The sequence below is a fragment of the Trachymyrmex cornetzi genome, unplaced genomic scaffold (assembly GCF_001594075.2).
Source record: "Trachymyrmex cornetzi isolate Tcor2-1 unplaced genomic scaffold, Tcor1.1 scaffold16, whole genome shotgun sequence".
Taxonomy (NCBI): Eukaryota; Metazoa; Arthropoda; class Insecta; order Hymenoptera; family Formicidae; genus Trachymyrmex; species Trachymyrmex cornetzi.
This window is the reverse complement of record NW_017296201.1, coordinates 6057528-6085304: the sequence shown is the minus strand read 5'-3', so window position 1 is coordinate 6085304 and position 27777 is coordinate 6057528. Positions and strand designations below refer to the sequence as shown.

Sequence of the window (27777 nt, the reverse complement as noted above, 5' to 3'; positions counted from 1 at the left end):
GAAAGTAGTTCAAGATATGTTTAATAAATTTGGCAAAATTCATTTTCTGATCCAAAAATTTTGTATTCGTTCTCAATAAGCCCACTAGCGAGACAATATTCATTTCAAACCGCCATTTGTGTAGAAGTCCACTTTAATACGTTTATTTGCCGTAAGTGGCGTTGTTGTCGCTTCCGTAAAAGACCTTGAAAACGTCCTTGAGTGTAGTATTACTCCATATTACTCCAAACTACACGCTCCATTCATGAACTCTATAACCTGTACATCTTTGTTTTGACAGTTCGCAAATGATTACTCCCGCGCTACAAACGAGCTTGTATGATTCCGATCGAATTATGAATAAGATTTTTCGCCTAAAAGGCGTGTAACGCACAATAAAGTAATGTTTATTTGTTGCGCTTTGTAATATAACTCGTGAAAATGTCCGCAATTATAGATGACAAAGTTGTCGCAGGTGCAAAGAGTTCAAATACTGTCAAGGAAGATCCAATTGTAGCATTAACGGTACGTAAAATAAATTAAATCTTTCCTATACATTGTTTTTTCCTTCCTTTTTCTTTAATTTGTATTGATATGTCACATTTAAGTATTATTATTTTTACCTACTGACTGCTATCAATTCCAGGAAAGAGTAAAAGCTTTGTATCTCTTTCGAGATTGTTATTTTGAGACGCATTCTATCGATAAAGCAATTAAAAAAAATATTGACGTGGAGAAGGAAATGAAAGATACGCTGAGCAAGTTTGATGAATGTAAAGGATATGAGATTGATGGTTCACGTGCAAAGTATTATTATTTAAAGGGAAGAGCTCTAAACGTAGTGGACCGTTTCATTCCTCAGGCAGAAGAACTTTTGAGTAAAGCAGTGAAATTAGAACCTAAATTAATAGAAGCTTGGAATGAGCTGGGAGAATGTTATTGGAAGAATGATGACATAAAACAAGCAAAAAATTGTTTTGTTGGCGCTCTGCAACATGTATATTTCTTTCTTACTTTATTTAACACAGCTTTGATTAGTTGAAAGAAAAAATTTTTTAAACAATAAATTATTGTGTTACATATATATGGCATATTTCATTTCTTTTTTTAGGACAGGAATAAAGCATCTTTACGAAATCTGTCGATGGTGCTTAGACAGGAGCAAACATCATCCTTTGAAGAGCGAATAAAAAATATTCAGCAAGGAGTGGAACATGCTAAGGAGGCTGTAAGCCTTGACACAACTGACGGAATCTCTTGGGCCATATTAGGGAATGCCTACCTGTCTTCCTTCTTCACTGTAGCACAAAGTCCGAGTACGTTACGTTCATGCATGTCAGCATATATGCAAGCGGTAAGACTATGATGGATGACGAATACTTGTTTTTTATATAAACATGTTATTGCAAATGTACAATTTTGTCTTTATATATTAAAGCCTTAATTTTTTTAGGAAAAAGATATTATTGCAAGAAGTAATCCTGATTTGTTTTATAATAAAGCGGTAGTAAGTATGAATACGTTTCTGTAATGTTTATTTTAATATTTCTTTTCTGCTTGAAACTCCTTTTAATTTGCAAATTCATTTTAGGCTCTAAAATATCAAGAAGAATATAACTTAGCGTTACAATCATTTGAAAATGCAATGGCACTCGATCCATTGTGGGAAACACCGCGCAACAAACGTGATGAATTATTACAATATCTTAAAGATATACAAAATTCAATTAATAATAATGGTTATGTAAAACCAAAACGATTATATCAGTTAATACGGGTATTTATATCATAGAAATTAATAATAATAGATAGTTAACAGCTAGATATATTAATACATGTTATTAATACATATGATAGTATAACATGTGATTTTGGCACAATATACATATTTATAGGTTTATGATTAAATGTAGGCATTGGATATTAAACACTTAGGACCATACAAAGATGGAGCATATACATACGGGGGAAAGTCTATAAAGTTAGATTTAATTCCGTTACAAGAATTAACTCTTGGATTGAACGTGGAAAAAGTCGTATTTGGAAAAGTAGTTTGTTGGATTCAGGATTCGGATTGCGTTCCTTTGTAAGTTTATCTACTTTCTATGTAACAAAAATTTTTCTGCTGGACATTAACTTGTTAAAGATGTATAATTACTTTTTTTCAGTGCTTTTTGTCTCGTGGACGAACAAAAAACTTGTGTTGTTGTTACTGTATATAATCTAGCTAAAGGTCGTGGAGTTACGGTCGGGGATTCTGTTGGTATACCAGAACCTTTCGTTATACATCAAAAATTTTCCTATATGAATAATGTAAGTGTTGTGCACAGTGTGTACATATTTTACGATACGAATCGAATCTTGTCAAACTTATAATAATACATTTCTCCTTCATTCTTTTTTAGGATTTTGATTACAAATCTATACGCGTTGAAACACCGATTGTACTTGTAGTTAATGGAAGAAAATTAGGTCGAGAGCAACAAGCCAGCGCAAATTTACATACTTTTAAAAAGACAGATTAGATTTAATGATGAATGATATGTCGAGCATCGAATCACGTTGAACACGTTCTCAGTTATCGTTAGTTATAAATAATTTTCGGTCTTACTCTTATTTTTCAATAATAATATATACTATTTTAATAATGAAACTCATCAGTATATATTTAAGGCTTTGTGTGAGAAATTTAAAACAATACATATTTCGAACCGTTAAATGCGCTAATACGTGTTGGCAATAATCAAAAAGAATAAGTTAAATATATGCTACGTTATATAAATTTCGTATTTTATAATAATGCATGAGAAATCATTTACGTGCACATCTAAACTGCCACATTTATAAAACTTATAAGAAAAAAGATATTGATACATATTTTTTTTCATTGTGATAATAATTATATGCAAGTACAGTTCGCAAAAGCAGTAAATTAAGATCTGCTAATTATTAATTTATAGAGTTATAAGACTTCGCTTATATCTTTTATTTGAATTCACATGATTAAAGTAGAAATATAATATTTTATATATATGTTTTAAATAATGAACGTATTTCAGTCTTTATTATTTGATATTTAATGTATTTTAGTCTCTATTATCTGATATTTAAATGTTTTAGAACCCGCCTGTTGATCTCCCGAACATTTTTGCACATTTAGTTCAAAACAAGAAGTTTCAAAATAAAAAACGAAGAAGTTAGAAACCTTTAATCAAAGAAAGTATGATTCGTTGCTAAAAAATCAAACGAAATGTCTATTATTTACGTCTATGAATCAGTGAATTCTGTGGACTCTTATTACTTATCGTGAGAATTCGATCTTCTACAATAAATTTTGATCATTAAATCCCGCTGCATCTAGATTAATTAAAATATAAACGTGCGAAGGACTGCCTTTATATTTTCCGAGAAGCGGCAAAATAATTAGTCCTCGGAAAATATAGAGAACTTTGTTTATTTATTTTATAAAATCATATTATCTGATTAATAATTTGTTTAATAATTTGTCATATGATGCAATTAAATTATTAAAAGAAATAGTATAAGGTATAGAATGCAAAAATAATTTTGATAGAAATTTTATAGTTATATAATTTTTATCGACATTAATTAGTATTAGATTAATTAGATAATCCAATTTGCATAGTGTCATAAATAATTATAGTATCGATATTTTCTTTTATATCACGATATACTGTTCGTTCGAAGCCTGTACATCAAAATATTAAAACAGAACAAAGGTTGTGAGTATGTGTATTTTGCGTACACACAAGAGTATCACGATAATTTCAAAAGAAGAAGGGAAAAGAAGAAAACGAGAAAAAGGTTTTTTGTATCAAATCAACTGTTTTGCAATGCCATTAGATTGATTTGTTGTATAATATAAAATTTCCTATAATATTGATCCACAATATAAATTCATCTGCGAATATACATGTGTGATCATCTTTTAACAACTTATACGGAAAAATATGTAAGAGGAAAACTTTCTCTAGTTTTACAAAAAACAACAGGGCTTATCATAAGATAAAATACCTACATGTAAATTCGCATTTCAAGCGAAGTATTGATCCATTGATCCGATCTGCATGTGTCGTACATGTACAATGCACATCGGGTTAAACAAACGAAATGCACAAATCATTTTTTATATATGTATAAATATATAAAATACATGCTACTATCTCTTTTGTACGTCAATGGATCAATTTCGAGTAAAGAACTTACGGTATATTGTGACACCACGTTCTTCAGTCAGATCGTACGAATAATGTTTGTGATATATTAAAAATATTTTGTATAAAGATGTTTTCTAATGATTACAATAATAAATACTTATTTATAACAATAACAGTATTTATGCATTATTGTATATATGTGGCAGAAGGATATATCCGTCCGAGGAACCTTTATAGTTTGCGTCGACGACTCATGACGGGCGCTGAATCGTCACAATCATTTCTAGGGACACCGTGGATCCTCACATCACGTCAAAATTATCAGTGTCACTTACATTCTCACACTGATATGCATATTGTCGTTCGACGACGTCAAGCGCGAGCGATATCCTAAATGCTTTCAGTCCGTCTACAATTGCATTACGTCATCACATATTCACCTCCCAGAGCTTGAAATAGTTGTCGATCACTTCCAGAAACCACTGACGTCTTTTTGAATCCTTAAAAGCTGGCGCCAATGTCCGCAATTGTAATTGCAGTAACGCTTCGTCGCCCAACAGGCTGTCTAGTTGCTTAAGCAACGCCGTGTCGCCGTGCAACTTTAGTAAACTGGCGTAAGTGAAGATATAATATTGCACCCGAAGACGTTGCACGGCCCACGCCTCCACGCTACGATTGCCGCTTGCCGATTGTATGGTACCCATATGCTCCGCGTACCATGGTGAAAAGTAATTGCTCAGCTCGAGAGACGACAGCTCCGCGATTCCCCGTGTCTTCAGCCGTTCTTTTATTCGCGAATATACTTGAGGAGTGTATACGAATACCTGAAAAAAAAAAAACATTCCTTTCATCACACATTCATCAAGTGACGTCCGAATTTAGGATCTGCGAATTTAGGACGACGACATGCTTGTTAAGATCGTCGTGCTCAATTAGCGAAGAGCAGAGATTGGGACCTCTTGATTACGACATCGTATATTTCAGACAGAGAGTTACGTGATTTCACTTTTACTGACATTGGCGAGGTGATGTAAACTATTAGTAAGAACTAGACTTGGTATAATAGGACGTATTTCTATGCACTTTACATATGTAAACTGAATTAAAAACGCATTTGTGTTAGTCGAGAGAATGTACGATAAATGAGTTTTGTTTCACTTTTTTATCTAGCCGAGACTACAGCATTATTTTCACGGTAAGCCGATTGCAACAGTGATCAACGAACCGCATAATCAAGAAGGATGCGCCAATGCAAAGAAACGAATTTCATGCCTATTTTTATTATCGTTACGGCATTGAAGCGTTGATCGCAATTTCACGTAAGTGCGCACGTATAACATACACATTTTCTATCGTTTTCTTTAAAAAAAAATATTCTCCTAGTCATGAATATATTCATTATTCCATTTTGTTAGAATGCATTTCTTGATTATTGCATGCATCATTTAATGAGTTATTGCAAAATTGGCGCATATATAGCCAATCATAGTTTTTTATCCGTTCTTATTTTAAAATTGTCTTAAGCAATGTCTCATTAATGAGACTCTGTGACCGATATCATAGTCGATTCCTATATTTAAAACTGTTTAAAATACTGATATCATAACCGATAGAGTATTAATATCTTAAAACATTTAAGACATTTTAAAGTAAGAACGGACTATAAGTACCAGTCCGTGATCAGCTTATGACATCTTAAGATTACTTAAAACGATCTTAAATGTAAGAATCGATGATAAGACTATAAATATCGACCTGTATCTTGCATCGATTCTTATTTTATTAAAAATGTGTGTGTGATTAATTATTATTATTTATCAAAATATAAATGGTTCACTTTTACAATCTGACTGTTTTAAAATTAGATATTCCGATCGCTTACTTGATAAAGCGAATTTCCCGTAATATAGGAAGCGATGTAGTGTGAACCGAAGTTCCTGATGAATCGCACAACACTCGCGGTATCGCCGACCGTGACGTTCTCAGTTTGCCGTAACACGGAATCATCGAGGACGAGAGTCTCAGCGGTGCCGGCGAGTCGTTGATTATCACGGAATCTAGCGACACGTACGAGGACGTAACAATGGTCGCCCGTGATGAAGGACGAGTTTATGCCGAGGTGCCTGGCTATGGCTGTCTTCGACCAACTACCAGTGAAGGCACGCCACGGCCTCTCGAGCTTCTCGAAAGTAAAGTCACGGAAATAGGCTTGCAGAAGCTGTCTGTAAATATAAATTGAATATATAGAGAAATCACGTTATTGCGATTGATCATCGCCGAGAATACCAACTTTTTCTAAGCTTTCGCTTAGAGTTAACAAATAACAAACTGCACTGCACTATTAAATATCGAAAGAGCAATGGCAATATAATCTCTTGAATTAAATATTTTTAACTTCCATGTGTATAAAAATATAAATCAATCCATTTCCGTCGTAAATTTTCAAATAAACAACTTTCATATTAACGTGTATACTTCGTAAATAATAAATTGAGTCAAAAATTTAGTACATTTTCTTAAGTTAAATTATTTAACTCGATTGTTTTAAATTAACAATATATTGAGTAGGAGCAGTGGCGACCTACAGAAATGATAAAAAATAACTCGAATTGGATATAATTTGACATTATAAATTTATCAGTGAGTTTTTATTTTTTCTATCAAATTTTATATTAAATTTGATATCAAATATTCGCATTTAGTTCATCGCGATACCATGAAAAGTTTGAAATTAACTTTTATGATTAGAGATATATCCAAATAAACCACATGAATTCTATTGATTTCATCTGTCTTTTTGCGGAGACCTTTTATCTATCTTATTGTGTGTAATCACATACCTGATATTGTCGCAAAATTCCATATGAAAATCGCCGTCGAAGACACTAGTACTTTTGCTTGATTGGCGTTGCTTGGGCGGCAATGGCGTGGAATTCTTGAAGACGTCGAGGGTGGGTTCACGGAATATCCAGGTCTCGGTATCGTTACGCGGCACTACTCGCATACTGATGCTCAGGTAACCGTAACGGCTGAAGACGTTCACGGCGCCGCCGAGTCGCGGACGTTGCGACCTGGTGATGTGGACGCCGATCAGTAACGCGAGCATCGATGCCAGGAAGAAGAGCTGCGTGCGTGACCACATCTCTGGGCGGCTACCTGGGTCAGTGATATCTGAAACACAGATCAAATCGGCATAAAATTTATCAAGTTATAAGTAAATAACAAATTAACTATAAAGTCCATTTATTCTCTAAAGTATTTAAAACCTGGCAGTCTTGACGTAATGTTTCAAATCTAAAAACTGAATCAATTCTATATAAAGAAGAATTTTGTTGAAGTACCTTAAAATTTAGCCAAATACAAATCTGAAAATAATTTTATTAGACTATCAAAATCATTGTGTAAAACGCCTACGTTGATAGCAATACTAAAAAAAAATGTGCATTCTAGCCATTAGTTTAAATGGCCTAAGTTTTATAATTATTTTGATGGTTCAAACAAAATGATATCAATATACTGAGCTCACCCTGTACAAACGTATCTCCATAAATTAAAACGCTTCCTTGCAACGATATCTACCGTTAATTCACCACGTCGTGGATGCCAGAGAAACGCTTCTAGTGTCCCATTCAATTTTACATCATAAAGCAATATTCGCATTTTATGCGAACGTTGGGCTACTAAGAAGCCTATCTACCATGAAACAACATTCGCATCTTGCGAACGTTGGAATACTGAAAAGCCTATCTCGATTCGAGGAAGCTGCACTACCGGTCTCCAACCGCACGTGCACGTCTGTCTGATGCACGAAGTCGTCGTTACCGCGTTGTATCTGTGGGTCTAGGTGTGCTCCATCGAGGTGTTTGCACGAGTGAAGTCAGCGGCCTTCATCCCCACCTAACGAGCACCGGTCTACCGGTGTTCAGAACCTTCTCTCTCTCTTCCTTCGTGCATTTTGATTCGATAATTCACTCCTTGTCGATCAGGAAGACGGCGAATGCACATCTTCCTCCAGACGGCGAGTGGGCGACCAGCCGTCCCGCATCCGTTTCGCTTCGTCGCGTCTCGATACGGAGGCGGATACCTTGCACGGACATCATAATAACGCAGACCATTGTCATGACTATTCAAGCTGCTCTGACGATCGTTAACTCGAATTATGCTTTTCGAACGAGCAGGGCGAAGTGAGAGGTCAAGAGGACAGCTGTATGACGGTATACACTTCCCGCAGATAATGTTTATTATAACTACGATACAGAGTAGCTTATTTTCCACAATTGAAACTTGAACGAGCAATATTGCTTATTCTACAATTTGAATTTGAATGGAAAACGTAGTTACAAATGTTTCATGAATGCAACTTCTTCGGTAACTCCTCGAGAAATGCAAAAACGAGCTGACGGTAATAATTAGCAGCAGCGTTGCGAAGCACTTTGAATTTTGCAAGATCGCACCGGCAAATCTCAGTCTTCTTAAATGCAATTTGGTGAAACTTTGGGTCTACGTGAAACAAAGCAGAGAAAGTACATTTCAAGGAATAATCTTTATTCGATATAAAACACTGACGTATGAGCCATTCTTCCTTATCATTATATAAATAAATAAAAACAATGAAATTGTAGAAAATATCATCAATTATATCACTATCTTTCTTTCACTTTTTCGTAAAACAGCCATAAGCCACGTGAACAATTCATAAAATACCATAGTAACACTTCGAAGTACGGTGATTCCGCAACAATTACTTTTTCGAGAAAACAGGGCAATATATTACGATTATAAGAGAAGTTAGTTTACACCAGTTAAAAGACCGTTAGAATGGCAAAGCTGATTTTCTCCTGTGTGCCTCTTATAAGAGATGATTAATCGACGTCTTTTAATATTTTCACTCGATTAAGCGTATCCGCCCGTATGTAACGTATCAGACGCATCGATGCGTACGCACTCCATGTTCTCTGTCACCAGAATCAGTGAAGGTCCGAAGTGCAGGTCCGAGTGAAAGTAAAGTTGAGCTGCAACTTCTCCCTCGTTATGGAGCCGCAAAAAGAAGGAGCTTAAAATTATGACAGACACATGATGTGGTAGAAGTCATTAAAACGATGTTAAGAACGGAGTACATATAAAATACATATACGTGATGCAGCATCGATGTTCAACGGAACGGAAGAAGAGAATGACGCGGTTCAATAGGAGCGTAACTCGCTTTGGAAATTCCATTAAGGGTGGACAGAATTCGAGACGGAACTCTTGTTTTAGCCACAAGGGTACGTCGATGAGCGAGGTAGTAATTAAGTTTTCTGTCGTCCAATCGAAGAGATGAAATTACTTGGCCTCGCAAAGAGGAACGGATCTGATGAATTAGGTTTGGCGAGAACAACGGAGTCAATTCGACCGTCCTTTCTATTTATCAAACAATCATTTAAGGTTACATTTGAGTAGATTTCCTTTTCAAACGGCAAAGGGTAAACTTGCAATATACATTAATTTTTCTCTATGAATAATATATATAACTAATTTACTCGCGATGAGAATTATTCAACCTTTCTGACAACGGGTTTCATTTATAGATACCAATCTGAATAATGCATTCGTAACGGACCGTGAAATGCGGTACAGTAGATATAATAGATGATCGTGGTAGAAATTAATTTAACGTTTAATGAAGCTTCGTGGGAGCGGATAATAATTAAATCGACCATCGTTAATAATTAACGGAGACCGGAAAGTTAAATGACGTTTAGCGTGCGCTACGCGAGCACGTGCAATCGAACGCGCATTGCATCGACGTTTAACTGACATAACGAGTGCGCGATAGCCCGATTGAACTCCGCCGCGATTTTTATCTCTCAAACGACGCATACACGCCCCAATTCGTCTTTCTCGTTGTTGCCAGGAATTCAACCGGCTGCATCGTTTTGCACAATACAGCCGCTCTCGATTCGAATGAAATTAATCCCCCACGGCCAAAGCGGATCGCATTTCCGTCGCGTTTCACTTTATAGTTTGCCAGACTACTCAATCGCGGACTCTGGGGTAAACTTTGACATTCCTGTACGCTCCTGTCTTCTTTGCCCCAGTGGCCTTTGCAGTCTATGAGAATACCACGAAGCGATTAGCGCCAAGTTATAATTATGCAACCGCTCGGTCGACTTTTATTTTCGCGCACAGAAGAATAGCTTCGCGGATACGGTGAGATTAATTGCTTCGTTAATTTCATAACACACTCCGTGCGTACTTTTTTTTTTATTTAAAAGTATTTCTTGATTTTGATGTATTAATACCGTACGCTAATAAATTGTTTCGTTACATGTTGACGGGTAGAAGTCAAATACGTTACGTTCTCACTCAAAATAACCAAGAGTAAGTCTCGGTTTGTGTGAGGTCTAATAGTGCTCGATATATCAGCCGTCAGCCACGTTGTTTTTTGTAACTGCACTCTATATGACTAAACCTCACTGGGTCAACGCAGTGAAGGTGAGTCATATGCATGCGAGTTATTTAGTGCATATGTTTTGTTCCGTTATTGGAGTAATGCGATACCAATGTGGTGAATGTGAAATTTATTATTGCTATATCTGCGTGCTGTTTACGCACCGACAGACGTTTTAATGTTAAACGGTATCACGCCGTTATGGCTCAACGATACGTACGAATCTCCGGTAATTCACGAGTAATAGGAAGTCGTTTATCGATTTATCTCGAAAAAAAAAAGATTACTCCATATATCCAGATTCGAAGTTGCCAGCAGCGAACGAAAGGAACCATACATATTTATGAGGTTACAAGAGCGTTGAGACGGAGAACGTCTCGATTGTTTCACTTACTATCACTCTGTCCGTCGATGATTGCATCAAAGATGTTGATTTTTCAAAACTGATCAGTCCCAACAATAGCAGCTATTTGCGTTTTCTCTTTTATATAATAAGACATTTTATAAGGATATTTTATTTGTGAATGCAATATACTTGTGAATAATTATTTCGATGCAACATATACACGAACGCAATATTTATTCTATACTCTGTAAATCTGAATCAGTGGATAATCATTGATTCAGTATCAAATATGCCACTGTTAATGAATGAAATGTAGTATTCCCAACCTATAGCGAACCTTGCTTCAGTGTATAAGTACAGCACATTCAACGTATATGGTATTGTAAGATTGGAATTATAATGTGCTAGAACGTGCAAGTATCAGTATTTTAACTATATAATGCTTAAACTTTTTTTCTTTTATAATTAAATTTCACTGATTATCCAGTACCAAGTATGCTAATATGATATGCTGATAATTCAGTACCAAATATGTATATACCAAGCATCTACTTCAATGGATTATCCACTGATTCAGATTTGAAGAGTAGATTTATTAAATTTCAATATTTCTTTTTTGTAAGTAATCAACATATCTTATTAAAGACATCTGCAGTACTACATGGAAAGAATGATTTTGCTAAAGTATTTAAAAATTAAGTTGAATATCTGAAGAGAATAATTTCTTTTAAACTATCACAATAATTAAAACGCTCAAGCTATGGTTGCTGGAATGTAAAAATTTTTTGCAACATTACTCATTGTGCTCTGGTCCTTCATAATTATTTTGATAGTCCAACAAATTATTTTAAGATCTAGTTAAATTTTTAGATATTTCAGCAAAATCATTCTTTTTATGTATGTGAGAAATCATATATATGTGCTAATATTTTTATATCTATAACTAATGCATTCGAATAAAAAAAGGTGCATGGCGATAGCGAGATCGAGAAAAGCGAAGTCACATTTCAAATTGGTAAAATGGAAGGAACGAGTTCCGCTTTCGCCGTTGCTTTCGAGGATGCGAGAGTGGTTTTCCAACTCGCGTGATTAGGATTTTACGAACATTCCCATTGACACAACGTGACGTTGATGTCGCGTTCTTACTCTCTTTCAATTTAAGATCATTTTATTTATCTAATAAATTAATCTGTAGATTTCAAACAATAATCGTAAAAGTGGTTCACATCGCAATATTACTTTTTTTTATATGTGACGAATGTTTATTCTATATTTAATCAAAATGACATCTGCATATAAGATTTCAAAATGACAGATACTTTCGCAGTGGCGCCGACACTTGTCGAGTGTAAAATAGAAAGTTATGTGAAACTTAACGTTGGTTCACGAGCATAAACCGGTACGTTTCTGTACGTCTGATTGCTCGTGCATCAAATAATAAATAAATTTATATGATATATGTATATGCATAAGCATCTGCCAGACATCAGGTGAATAATATTCTATATAATATTCTATGCATAATAATAAATATTCTACGCATCTTAAAAAACCGAATAAATTTTCAGAACAATTTCTAGGAAATTTGATTTACTTGAAATAAAATAAATAAAAAATTGAAGATATGAAATATTAAAAATATAAAATAAATAGAGTTATATAAATCTTTATATAACTTTAAAAAAGAGAGGAATATCATTTTGTTTTATGGGAATAAATCAGTAGATATTCACATGTGATATAACTGTTTACTTTGATACAAGTGTATTAGCTATAACGTGATGTAGGTAGGAATTCTTTGGATAAACAAAACGAACAAAATTTGCAAACTGAAAATACTAAATAGAGAAAAAAGGTTGTGGTTATGAAACAGAAGAGGGGATGTAGAACATCAACTAATGTATAGTATATAATTTTACACATTGTACATGCACACATTCATTATTAAATTTAGTTCAATTATATCGTTTTTGTAAGCCACATTCAAAGCCTCTAAACTAGATTGAAGTTACAAAATTAATATCAACACATTTCTCAAAATTACGTAAAAAGTACATACACACTTGTAAAATTATCTGCTAGCTGCAAAGCTGAAATACAACTTTTACACATTAATAATTAGAGTCCATGTTACAACGTCTAAAGCAGACTGTGAAAAAATAATTTTGATGGTCGCTCTCAAAATACAGCGTAAACTATACAAAATATTGTGATATTATATATACAACCCTTCTACATATTCCATAACTTTTTTCCTCTATATAAAGTTGATAATTCCAATGCAAAAATATCATTATAAAACAAACGGTTTAAAAATATTTAGCATTATTACATTATAAGATCCCTAATAAGATCTGCAATTTTTTTTATATATGTATGTAATGAGATAATGCTAAATCTTTTTAAACCGTTCGTAAAAATTGCAAATTTTTGAATATCTTATTTGCATCAATGAACAACAGATTAAACTGATATCATCAGCACTTCCTGTTAAATAATTTTCTATTTGTCAAGAAATTCACATAGCAGAGAATATTCTTTAATGCTAAATATCCACTATCTGCATGCATCCGTATGTGAGTTTCCAATTACATTTAGTAGCGACATTATTGATGACTATGAGTAAAATAAACGGCACATTTACATTAAAAATCGATAAGATAAATTCAGCTGTAACATAACGAGGTTATATAAACCTTGGAAGGAATAAGAGATATTGTAAGGATTTCTGTTGTAGTACCTTTTCGAAAAATCGATAAAACTTAAAAGGCAAACTGAAGGCACAAAGGGGAAGAGAACTGGATAAGTCCACCTGCGGCAACTTCCTATTAGCGTATATCTACCATTACGGTCGCAGTGAGTTGTAGTGACGTAAAAGAAAAAAAAATCTCGGTCGAAGGATAATAATTGAACGTTGCGATAATATGGCCGTTGCGATTCGCTTGTTGCGGTGATATACAGCGGCTCAGAAGCCAATGGAGAAGAATTATTTAAGTAGCCTCGCGGTTGAAACTATTGAAAGGGGTATATATTGCGTCGTCCCATTAAACGCAGGAAACGCGATCACGGAGCGTCGAATGATCCAAACAACTTTAGATCTAATTGAGGTAGGTCTAAGCAGACTCAGCCGCGGTTAGTGCAGCAGCGGAAAATTTCAAGACGATCATCAAACGCCATCGTCGAGCAAAATTGATTGTAAAACTCAGTATTTGAATTTAATTTCGTGCTACTGCCATAGAAAAAATATAGGTACTGGTTAAGGAAAACTGCAGGTGCACTCTGAGGTAGGTGTACGTTTTGCTCGTTAGCAAAACCAGTTCTACGCTGTTTTGAAGTAGAAACAATATTTTCAAATAAAATAACGAGATCAAGATACATGGTTGCAAAGTACAGAAGCAAACTGCCTCCCCCTCTCTCTCTCTCTCTCTCTCTCTCTCTCCCCCCTCTGCTAAGTAACTCAAGAAAGTTTTTGTTTCATTTATAGCTTCGATTTATGATCTTACAGAAATAACACATAAAATAATTGACATAAAATACTAGAAAGATGACGCGTAGAATATTTTATTGTAATAAAATAACAAGTTCGAAAAAATATTTGAAAAAAATTTGTTTTTCGTTCTACATATATATTCATATCTTCTTGTATCGTAGATATTTTTAGATGTCTTTATTTATACATCCAAAGAATATAAACTTTTGTTTTTGAAAAATTTCATCGATTAAATGTTTGGGAGACTATCGAGCAGGACATTTTTAGCTGAATTCTTTATTTATTATAGAGGATACGCGCGCATAACTTTTTAATGCAAAAAACAGACGCAGTTAATTCTGTTTAAAATGAAATTTATAATCCAATATACAACATGTATATGGAAAGTGAAAGACTGCGATGCCTCATCAACATGTTGACTTGCTGTACGTGTACTCGGGACATTTTTGAGTAATTCAGCTGTTTCATATATACGTTCCGTATCATATTTCAAGTGTCATGTCGCCAAGTCTGTTCGCTATCATTTCGCAGCATAAAGAATGTCAGGAACGTGACATAAAATCTCGAAAAAATACACCGTGATCAACAATCCATGTGAATTTATCGTCGCAATAATTGCGAATCATTGCGCGTAACTTTCACTCATTTCTCCTAACATTAATATAAAAAATTTGAATTTTTTCTCATACTTTGTATTATATTCTACAACTCTGTATTACTTACATTCAATTTGAGTTGCAAATCCGTATATCATTTGCATTCAATGATGTATAAAGATTAAACGTGAAAAATTTACATGTTTTCAGAAATCATATTAAAATGAGGATTAAAAGAAGAGTAAGTTCTTAAAAGCTCTTATTCTGGGAAGATAAAAAAATACGAAGACGGCTTACCCTACCGGATCACACAAGTTTATTCCATTTCCGTTGATTGGCTTTCCCCTCCGTACGGCAAAGCCTCCCTCCCCGTGACGCTAATTGTTATGGGTCACTGACTGTACGCTTGTTACAAGACACTAAAAGATAACTCGGCTTTCCAACGTTGCCGTTCCAATCAACTATGCACTTGTTGCACTACACTTTTCTATCTCAATTAATTACAATTTCTCGCGTAATCTTATCTTCTTTACCATTTTTGAACTGTGTCATATGTTATAAACTAAAGTTGAGCTAAAAAATGTTCTATAATTTTTAGGTTATTTTCGTGTGCACTTTCCGAGAGGCATGTGATCAAAATTTAATTCAACAGTAGTTTGCGTATGTGTGTGTATGATAATACGAGTGCATAGTCCAAAATTTGTCGATAATTTGTCGTTATCGAGCAAAAGTGCAATATTTCTTTGAATACAAAATTTTGCCATATTTGGCAGTGTAACTTTAGTTTAATCAGACGTACAGTTCTTCGCCACTACGTGATATCGATAAATATTTTCCCGCTAGCGACAGCAATATATCGTAAAAACAATTTAGCAGTCGCGACTGATTTCATAATCGACAGCTCATTTAGATATTCACACATTTCTGGGAACGCAATGGAAGATTTAATTGAATTGCGTTTTCGATTGTTAGTGCTTCTAGAGAAAAATATTATAGAATGAGATAAATATAGTAAATTTTTATTGACGTAATTTTCACTGACACACAGTCATATTAATTTTCATTAACAGATATAATCTTGCGTAATCGCCGGGCACAATAATAAAAACAATAACCGCACGTGTCATGCTTAATTACACTGGATAATGCACCAATTTAAGTCAGAAAGTTAGATAAATGGTTATTTTGGATATTACGTAATAGAGTAATGTGAATGTGTAAACTAGTTTAACTCGTATTCTGCCAGCATCAAAAATACGATGTCATAGGAGTGGTGGTAGTTTAATTTCAATTAAAAATAATAATTTGCTGATATACTGTTTAAAAAGTAATACAACGAAGAGGCATCGAAAATTATCTCGCATGAGTAATGTTAGCGACATCGTGTCGTTACTGCCATCGATACGTATTGCGCAATGAAATCATTGAATCGCGGATGCGGTCGATTATACGAACGACAATCTGACTTTTGAACGAGTTAGCCTTCTGACAAGCGCTCAGTCTTCTTTTTCACGTAAAACCAATTCCGTATGCGTCGCGATCGAGGTCATTCACTCGACTGACGCACGAATGTAAATTAATCTCGTTGTCGCGTATGGTCCTGCAAAGCAAGCGTTTATTTTTAAAAGTGTATTAAGAGATACAACATGAAGTAGCCTCACTAATCTCAGGAAAGAAATATTAGCAGTCTTGATATATGTATAAAATATGATTTAATAAAAACATAATTTTACGTCTATGTGGTTTTTATACTGGGATTCGCTGAGAATAAGTGTAGAGAATATAAGAACATGCAAAAATAAACAATACGTTATATACTTAAAATTTTATAAACGTCTTATTTGTTAAAAAAAAAACATTCTATGGTAGCGAAATTATTCATGAGAAGCCAAAGCTGAACAGATTTTTTAATGCCAAACAGATTGCTATGCACAAAACGTACATCGTTAAAGGACTTTAGCCAAGACTTCTTTCCATTCAACCTGCATTCTCTTTGTCTCGCCAAACGGGTAGAACCAGATTTTTACAAAATTGCGCTATTAAAGGGTTGTTATTTTTCGCTGTAAAGTGTTATTACCCCATGCATGAAAAAGTCTTTCTTTTATATCCGCGAGATTCCTTCTGACATTTGCATAGGTATGCTAAATACGATGCCCGTTTACACTTAGATGGAGTGTTACAAATGTATATATAAAGAGCATTATGTTCCCGCAGATTTTACATATACGATATTATATATATGTAAAATATAGCTGTGCACAATAATATAAACTAAAATTATCTTATTTAATATCCCATACTATCATTTTTTGAGTGCAAAATTCAAATATCAAACGAAAGGATAATCGTTTTTCAGAAAAAACTGTTTTGCTGAAGTATTTAACAATTTTGTTAAATATAAATTTGAAAATAATTTGGATTATTTAAAAAAATGGTAAAAAGCACTCAAGCATAATAAGTATAATGATGTAAAAAGTTTTGACATTCTAGCAACCAACCTGTGCTTTTGTTAGACCATTAACATAATTATGTTAATGGTCTAACAAAATTATTTTCAGACTTGTACCTAGCTAATTTGTAGATATTTTAGTAAAATCATTCTTTTTTCACGTATAAATAGCTATCCTCAAAATGTGCGATATTTGAGTTATTATGTAAAAGTGATTCCGTATATTTAGATCACATTCTTTTTAAGCAAATCTGACCTATTATTATCTCCCTGTTCTGTTGTCATTGCAGAGCAACTGCAGGTGTCACCTAATTTTCCATCAAACTAAAGTAATACTTTTGACATTTCCTTAATCAGCATGCATTTTTACAAATAAATTTACATCTCTTATTTTCAACAAAATTATTTAACCTCTTTTATTACATTAGTAAAATACAATATTAGAAAAATGTATAAATTAATAAGAATCTATGATTAAACTCATCAAACATCACAAATAAATATTGTGGAGGTATTTATAGTTTTTATTTTTATAGTTATCTAAAAAAATGTTTTTCTCTCTATTTTTCTATCTCTTATCTTTGTTTCTTTATTATGCTGCATTTTACGTGTTCATTTAGATTCTCTGTTGAGTAATAATACCTGCGACATTATAGCTGATTACAAATATTTCTAAAGAAATTCCCTCCGTCTTTATTAACTTTGTAGAAGAATATCACGATTTTATGGCGTGCTAACTGATCATACACATTACTTAGAATTCCCCGTGACATTTACGCCAGAAATGGTGACTGCATCTTCACGAAGTTTTACCAATCGGTGGAATGTATCTTCTCTGGTTGCGAAGGACCCTATGCAGCATAGGGAATAGTTAGCGAAGATCTTGTCGATAGTCACGTTTACGTCGAGAATATACAAGATGATTTCGTAAATAATATTTAATTCTCTAAAGGAGATCGATACATATAAATAAAATTATTATTTATTACACTAATTATAAATGCATAAATGCATAAAAATGATTGATAAGTTAACAGGTTACTAAAAAAAAGAATATTTTTGTGCTATAATCTCATGCAATCTCGTCACGCTCATAGATTTATCAAACTACTAGTATAAAGTAAGAATAAATTCCGTCTTTAATACGAAACACGGGAACAAAAATACTTTTGAGACATTAGCGCTAATTTTTTCACTTCCAGATAAGTTTCGGATAACCTTATCCATACCTCCATTGTAATCTGGGAGATATCTCTTGGATAAAGTTATCTAGAGGTGAAGAAATTTAGCATAAGTCACGAGCAACAATTCTTTGACTCCGTCATGATTCGCCCAGCCGTGATCGCTGACAATGCAGAATACGAAGCGTTCGGGCATGAACCAGCAAGTAAATACTTTCGATGAGGCAAGTCTCAGAATTTCGCTTATTGTTAGATCGAAATTCTCCTGCCATCGTACAAGAAACACTGTGATTTAACGTTTCATACGAGATTTACGATATATTGAAAATTACAGAAAATACAGAAAATTAAGTAGTTTTGATGAAAAATGTCGACTTGTGTTTCTCAGGAAATCTCGATTTCACGTGTTTGCATGTATGTATATCGATATTTTTATCAACATTGTAAATCTTTCCAATCCGTCACATCATCTTAAAATTCACTATAATGCAAGTGACAAGTTGTTGATAGTATAAATCGATGTTGATGGCATAGAATTAATATGATCGATACAAAATTGTGTATCGCAAGCAATGTGTCAACGTCAATACCTCGATCCATACTTAATTGTCTCGGCACAATTCTAAAACAATTCTATAGTGGAATATATTGACAAGAAAACAAATAATCTTTTTAAAACAAACAGATCGTGATATGCTAACAATTCTTCCAAGATATTTTTAGACGTTTTTATTTCCGTCTCCGTCGTGACATTAATTTCCACCCTAAGTAACTCGCAAATATAAACGTCATGAGTATGATTATCATGTTCATTAATATTTCCTTATCTTGGTCAACCAATGTCAAAAATGTAATGCACGCGCTTACATATAGCGTGCAGACTTTAACATCGCGACAATTCTCGTATTATCCCCCGTTGAGTTTGTGATTAATGAAAAAGATATACAATCTGCAACCTGATTTGCGATTTCCTGGTGGACAGTAGGTAGCGTGTTTGCTGCGATAGGCGCTAACCATTTTACGTTTCCCATGCCGCGGCACGTTACCGCTGCGTTAATATTTACATAATAGCTGATTAACATGTAGCCATTGATGCCACATAGATGCGATAATACTCATACCTTAGCTGAGTTTAAAAACAAACTATTTCTTTATTTTTCTCAGGCTTTTTAATAAAATCTTAATCATAATTTCCATAATTTCCATTTGCCTCTTCAATGTCACATTGTGTAAAAAAATTTATTTATTTCTTTGACAAAGATTTTTAATATTTTTAATGCAATCAGAAACTCGTGTGCCTTGACGGCTCCGAACTGTTATCGATACGAAGGAATCGCGTGTCCAGTACGGAACAATTAAAATAATGATAACGTTAGGACAGACGCGAAGGCGCGCTATGGTCAGTGAAATAAGTATAATCTAGTGCTGGCTAAACATCAATAGTCTATCGATAGTTTTTACTGTCAAAACTATCGATAGTTTTAGGAATATTTGGAAATGATAGTTTTACCTAACTCTACTTCAAACAATTTTGATTAATTTTAATCGACGATTACTTCTATCAGCAGTACCTATATGAAATACGTATCATAACCATAAGACCTCTGGATCGATGAGAATCCAGCATAAAGTCGCCATATTGAATTACACAAGATTCTCATTGGTCCAGCGGCTTTACGCTATGTTTAATATGTGTAGCCTGCATATTATTAATAGAAATATATAACTATATATATTTATTTTTGTTTACAAATATAAGAAACAGTTGTAATAATTATAATTTACGTCAAAGTGTATTCCTATTTAAAAAATAAAAGACATTAATAATTGTTTACATTGAAATATAAAACTTTTTATTACTGAAAGATATTTCTACTCACATAATATTAAATTTGACCAATTATTTTTTAAATCTGTAAATTTTGAACCGATAGTATTGATAGTATTCGATAGTTTTTCCTACTTGTATCGAAAACTATCGACGGTTAAACTATCAATGTTTAGCCAGCACTAGTATAATCTGTAACTGATCTGCTTGAATAACTCGAAAGTGCACGCGCGACCAAGTATCCTGGTTGCTAAGCCTTGTAATGTTCCGTAGTACTACTGTTGTACGCCTTGTTCCTGATCCTGGTTGAAAATGTGGGTAACTGGCATAAGGACGGTCAGCGTGCACGTGTATTATGATACACAACGGACCTACCGTGCGAGTCTCCTTTTATTCCGGGTGCTACGCTGGCGTGATATCCGTGGCTTGGTATCGCGTGCGCGGCACGGTCGCGATAGAGTGTGAAAGTGCGTGCATGATACGGGTGATAGATGTAGTGAAAACCTATAGGTAACTCTAAATGGCATAGTCGGGCGCTTTGTGCCCGTGCGGAATTCATTCCCCGCACCTGCGAGACAATCGATTAGATCTATGAGTAATAAGCTGCTTATAATGAACTCGCGAATAATAAAAGCCTTTACCTGGCTGAGTCAGTCTCGTCACCCGACGCTTTGTTGCAGCCGAAGACTGATTAGATCCATACGTAATAAAAGTGTTTCGAAAGATATCGCTATGCTTAAAAGACTGATTAATCTTAACTGATGACCTTTAAAGCTAAATAAAAAAAATAATCACTTTTTAAAAAATATTGTTATGTACATCGATTATAAATTCGACAAATGTGCTAATAATGTTAAACAAAGTTTATTATTAATGATGATCGTATAAAAAGTATGACTGTTGTACATGCGGATAAAAGCTTTCGACGAAGCCTCGAATGAATGATAAGATACATCCTGGTTTTAAGTGAGTGCAAGTACATAATTTCAATAATGACAGGCAAACGTAATTTGCAACGTAAAAAACAGGATAAAGAGACAGTAATACGAAGTAAAAAAGACGAGTGTATACATCCGTAACATTCGTAACTATTCCTATTATTAATATGATATAGATCTATAATTTTCACATTATATTCAACCGACTATGACGACGAGAGATTGCAATCGCACATATAATCGCAAACGTCATGTTAGAATGTAACACACAAAACGCGTCAATGTTAATTTAATTAATTTAATTAAAAAAAACACAAGTTACATTTTGTTAAAATGATATATTTGGGAAAGTATTAAGAAGTATAAGTTTCATCATATTTTCGGTTGCATCAGTAAGTTCATTAAATCTACGTTGCAATATTCATTACTCGTAGTTTTGCAATATCCTTTTACTTTACAGTTTAAAATAGAAGAAAACATATAAAAAGATACTTATGTTAAATATTAATTAAAGCAAGTCTAACATCTTCATAATTTAGTAATAATTTATGTGCTTTTTTGAATAACATGTATCTTTATGTCTGAAGGTTTTCATCAAGGACACGACGGGCCGTCGTTAATTAACTATAATCAGGTGAGCAGCATCAATACCATGACCTAAATATTTCTTTAACGCTTATATAATACAAAAATAATTGTCTCACTGTGTCATACATTTAAGAAAGTTTAAACAATTAATATGTTCTGAAAATTCAATAAATCTCCTGAAAAATATTATACAGCACTTTTCATTGGATACTTCAACGAATAATCTAATTCAATAAAAAATAAAAGAACAATAATAACATAAAAGTAATTCTAAAAGATTACCTGTTTACAAGTATTTTATATAAAAATAGAATGTATATACATATATATATAATTATTTTAATACATAATATTAATATTGATTATATTTAATATTAACGTAAGCTATTTTATGTGCTTTGCTATCTCAGCATTACCTCGATCGCGTTTACGATGAAAAAAATTAATGCGCGATTGCAAAATATCGATTTGATTGCTATAAACTATAAACCTATTACATTGAACTTGCGGTCCAGCGACATCAATGCGATGCTCGTTTATCATTCAAGGAGAATCGCTCGAAAAATGTAGACACTCCTATTGAATTTACATAATAAGGCAACGTAGAAACCACGTGGTAAATCAGCTGTTAACACGCAATTCACTCGTCTACGTTCACTATGGGTAAACGAACCACTCGCTTCAGTATAGTCGAAAGTAGCTCAGCGGTTTCTGGAGCAAATCAGGTGCAACAAATGCGTCTTTTTTATATAATTTTTTTAGGATCGTTACATAGATTGCGAATCGAAATGAATTACCAAGAATATAAACATTAAAAGTCGCTATCTGATTGTCACGTGACACGACAGAATCACAATTCGCGTGTATCTAATTGTATAGTAATAGGAAACCAATTTAATTTATCTATCATTTAAATCACGTTAACGCAAGGACTACGTTTAGCGTTAAATGTAGCAAAAATACGAGCCGAAATGCCACGGCTTACGTAATGGATATTAAATACTCTTTCAAGAAGGGGCTATTAAATCATACGCGGTTAATTATACGCACTGATGCGCAAGTGAGGAGCGAATTCTCGTTCAAGTGAACGCGCTCGCATGCCGTGCCAGAAATCAAAACCCGAGCATTCGCACGTGTTCGGCATATGCAATCGTCGAGCGATAAAGGAAGGAGATATCCCTTCGTAGTAATTGATCGCAATGAAAATCTGTGGCGCACAGCTTTTTGCATGAGTTTATAAATAAATCGCTCGGTGATTCTGTCTGGAGCGTTTTATTAGTCTGACGCATAAATGCGTGCGAACACGTTGTAGACAGACAGTCGCATGCTGCTTTCACCCGTCGAAGGTTGCATTCGTAATTAGACGGAGACGTATTCACAGCATTTCTATTCGTTTCTTAATTTCTGTTTATGATCCTTCGACTTTTCTTAAGCTTTCACAGAACGAGTTCTTGTCTTTTGACAAGCCGTGTACAACACGTATTTCTGTATCCAATACAATACGTATTTGATATTTCAGATTGCTCGGTAAGAAGCAACTCAGCGATAGACCGAAGGTTAATGTTTTCACGGCGCAAATATCGCGTATTAAAATTCTTTTGAGATCGCAGCATTCGCAGCAAGTCATGCGAATGACTAGGACAAACTTCTTCGGCTCCCTAAGTACAATGAGTCCAAGGCTGATATGCTGCAACCTAACTTTCTGTTGAAGGCTCCTTGTCGTCTTCAGCCTGGCACTGATTGCTAAATATTTCGTGCCTCATTTCTCCTCCGACGCAGTGTACCTCGCCATAAAATACTATATTTTATGCACTCTTGTCATTAAATAAAAAGATATTATGTATAAAGATGTCTATAAAAATGTATGCATCTCAGTATTATTTTTAAATGTCAAAATAAAATTGAATAATATTAAATAATTAGATAATTATCATTACAAAACTTTACTATTAATAATTTGCTTGAGATATATTTAAGTGAAATAAACCGAAAAGTGTTTAGACACAAATAAGAGGAGAAATATCATTTTCTGTTAAATAAATCTTGAGTAATATTTATATATAGGATGATCAGTAATGACCGCATAATTTCTCATGGGCAGTAGACCGGACTAAATTGAGTCGAAAAGTCCTCTACCATTTTGCAATTTTTGTAATAATTAACGAGATATTCATTTTTTAATATTGTGGATAAAATCGACGCATAAGACAACTTTAAGATATTTTTCAGAGTTCTTTATAAAATATCTTATCTGATGTTCCTTAAAAAACTCTTAAAGATGTCTTAAAGTTGTCTTATGCGTCGATTTTAGATATTCTGCTCAATAGATAACTAAAAAAAAATTGCAAAAATTACAAAATAGCAGAGAACTTTTCGACTCATGTCAGTTTAGTCCACTCTACCTGCCCACGAGAGATTATACGATCATTTTCGAACACCCTGTATATGTATATAAATATATAAATCAATTTTATAGACTGTGCGTCGATTTAGTTTGTCAGACTTGAAACACAATCATGAACGGAAATAATAATCTTACAATTAAACTAATTAATTGTCGATAAAATAATCTAGCATCTTACGATATATTTAATGAGATAAATTTAACGCGAAATAAACTAGTTTTTATCAATATAAATTTATAATCAATATATGGGTGACATACACTCTCTTATTATACGATAGTGCAAACATGTAGACAGTCATCATTTTAAATTGTAATTTACTGCATCGTGAAGTTCTTCAAACATTACAATCTCTCAATTTATCTCTATTAAATCCTCATTAATTCTGGAACGGAAAGTCATAACTAATTGTAAGTATAATACAATCTTTTAAATATAAAATGATTTACATTGTCATTATCTCGTAAACCTATTTTCTATAAGTTATACCTCTAGATATACGCAAGTATAGAACTTTGATATTTTTATCTGTTAATATATATTACATCTACATCTAGATTTTACATTATAAATACGTTTTAGAGAGGTCATCCATTATGATTTTCATTAGATTTAGGTGATTTGCGATTGCATAATTACAAATATATCCTATTGGTTGAACGATGAAATAAACGAAGCGCATTGAATCGCGATTAGCGCAACTAATTCGGATAGAATTTCGATTGATTCCACGAAATATGATACCAGCATTTGGAGAACGATGTTAAATAACGGCATTCAGTAATATTAGAGGCAGCGAGTGCATACATATACATATTTATACTTATTTTTGATGATAAATTCTCTTCCTGATAGCAGACCTAGTTTATTAATCCAGTTCGCGACAGATCAGTTCTGTCTCTTAATCACCGGTTAGCGACAGATCACGATTTATGTCAAATTATAGATATTTTGCAATATTGACAAAACGTCGTAAATAACGTTTGTCCTAAATACTATGCCTTTTGTGGGTGCTTAACCAATGTCATAAAATCCGACCACCACCTATCGGTACTTTTCGATTACACAACCATGGATAAGAAACCTTGAAACATTTTTTAACAAGCCAAAAAAATTCCTTACTCTTTAATTGATTCAGCATATAAAATTTAAAAGCAATTAAAATGAAAAAACTGTACCGATTAGCCTAAAATCTCGCAGAGCAATTGAAAATACCGAGCATGATTTAAACTGATATGGTTTTAAAAGGTTTCAGCATTATCGAGAGCCAAGATGTGAGATGAAGCTGATTCTCTCTTCCACAGAACAAAGAACATTCTTACATATACATATAAAAATTATTTATCTCTCGATAGCTACATAGATAGCTACATTACGTTGGTATCGTTAACATTATTGATGGTTGTGTCAGCATCGACCTCTCATCATCATATAAGAAAAGATATTAATTCTATGTAACTACATATTTTTAATCGATTATCTCATTCCTTAATTTTCATCGGAGATTTTGTACATAATCATTACTGTAATTAATTTATTATTGATACTAATGACAAAATCGATAAAAATGTGTTCTTCAAATTAAAAATGTGCTGGTGCAATTAATCTTGATAATTATTTAAATCATAGGATATAATCTTACCTAAATATACTTTAAGGTTTCCCCATCTCTTCGATACTTCAGCTTGGTTATCCAGAAGAGCAGTTAAATGTCATATAATATAATTCGGAGCATTAATGATCATCGTTATATTAATTCTTCAAATAGGCGACAAATCGAATGGTTCCTCCTCACGACACTTGTAAACATCTAAAGAAAGCGGTCACCTAATTTCGAAATTGCCAATACTACACGCAACGCAACGCAAATCCGATCGTTCTGTATGATTGATTCTGGATCATCCGGCTACCATGTTACATTACTCACACACAGCCGATCATCGCGTACGATCGTACACCGATCGATCTATGCCGGAACGAAATCTCATCGGCGATCTTTTGCGGCTGCATCCATCTCCCGGACCTGTCGGCTGTCGGTCGATCGATAACGAACCGGGCACCGTGTTTCCGTTCGTATTTTCGTCCCCGTTACCCACCTCGACGTCCGATACTCGTCCTCCCTCTTTCGCGGGGGATGCTGAGAATTTGATTACGGTGAATCGCGATTCGATCGATCGATCGATCGGCGGATAACGAAACTGTGTCCGTCCTGAGCTTTGCGCGGGCACGTGTGCACGCCTCGTCGAGGGGGATTTCCCGATCGATGAGGTGGGGGACACTTGGACGATTCCGCCGATACCAGCCGATACTGAGCGATCGATCGATCTCGAGCGCGATCGACGCGGCTCTCTCCTCGTGCCGGGTCCCCGATCTGACCGTGGGCACCGAACGTCTACGACTGCGGCTGAAATCTTGAATCCACTCGCGGCGAGCGAGCGAGTGAACACTGCGAGCAGGCGAACGAGCGACCGCGAGAGAACGTACAGCATATGCGAGCACGGCTTATTGCACTATGTAGGATACGTGCAACGTGCGTATCGTATGCGTGTACGTCAAATGTGTGCATGGATGGGTGTACTGTAGTTACGCGCGATCGGCAGAAGAGGGGCGATATTTTGTTCCGCTACGAGTGACAGATAAAAAGATCCCCGTTTCCTGCGGATCTTCCGCAGAGTACCGGATGCTGACCGATTATTTTTCAAGATTTCGTTAATACTGACTTTTGTACATTAGAATAATTTCTACGCGGAGTTGAACGTAAATCAGAGTGAAAATAATGGGGTATCATATATAATGGATATCATTTTTTGAATATTTATTTATTTGCCTCAACATTTGTATCTTTGTTATATCTTTCATCAGAAGGGATTCATAATATATTCTTCAGTAACATTATGCGAGAATATGTTGGAAACTACATGTGTTTCATAATGTCTTACTCCAATCTCTTTGTGCGTAGACCATTTCGGACGACCTTCGCTGAGCAAGTAGGAGAACGATGTCAATTATACCCTGGTATACGCATACGAGCGAAGGCGCCGTTCTTGGATCTGATTTACATGTCATTTTCCATTTTCACTTAAATATAGCTCAGCTGTGTCTGTTATCTTCATCTGAAAAGACTGCACTTAAACGTAGATAAACGCCAGCTTGCAAATCCATGAATGCAAAGCAATGTCACAATAAAATGGTAATTTTCCCTTGAAATGAAAAATATCATAAGGAAGATGAAAAATTATAGCGAAGAAAAGATAAAAAGTGTACCGCTAAATAAAACCGACAAATAAGACATAATATCCGCTTCGCTAATGCACGCGAATATTCAGTTACCTGTAACTCTGAATTAATTAACTCTTCGACGCGGCATGA

General features: G+C 34.2%; 2 protein-coding genes across 4 annotated transcripts; one reads left to right on the top strand and one right to left on the bottom strand.

The window, feature by feature from the left end:
- The first annotated feature begins 230 nt into the window (after positions 1-230).
- On the top strand, positions 231-2812 carry LOC108758703 (tetratricopeptide repeat protein 5). The gene is made up of 8 exons (XM_018503780.1): positions 231-504; positions 626-976; positions 1091-1333; positions 1433-1486; positions 1571-1756; positions 1893-2065; positions 2148-2292; positions 2385-2812. Exons 1-8 carry the CDS (start codon positions 421-423, stop codon positions 2502-2504), a joined length of 1356 nt encoding a protein of 451 aa, XP_018359282.1. The 5' UTR covers positions 231-420; the 3' UTR covers positions 2505-2812.
- An 831-nt stretch (positions 2813-3643) lies between these two features.
- Positions 3644-26878, bottom strand: tsl (membrane-attack complex domain containing protein torso-like). Of its 3 annotated transcripts, none has more exons than XM_018503709.1 (4): positions 26051-26878; positions 6998-7328; positions 6040-6379; positions 3644-4981 (listed from the first exon to the last, which is right to left on the bottom strand). In XM_018503709.1, the coding sequence occupies exons 2-4, from the start codon at positions 7297-7299 to the stop codon at positions 4586-4588; spliced, it is 1038 nt and encodes a 345-aa protein (XP_018359211.1). In that variant the 5' UTR covers positions 7300-7328; positions 26051-26878; the 3' UTR covers positions 3644-4585. The 3 variants fall into 3 exon arrangements, with proteins under 3 accessions (XP_018359211.1, XP_018359212.1, XP_018359213.1); XM_018503710.1 differs by lacking the exon at positions 26051-26878 and adding an exon at positions 13674-13767; XM_018503711.1 differs by lacking the exon at positions 26051-26878 and adding an exon at positions 7737-7831.
- Between the last annotated feature and the right edge of the window lie 899 nt (positions 26879-27777).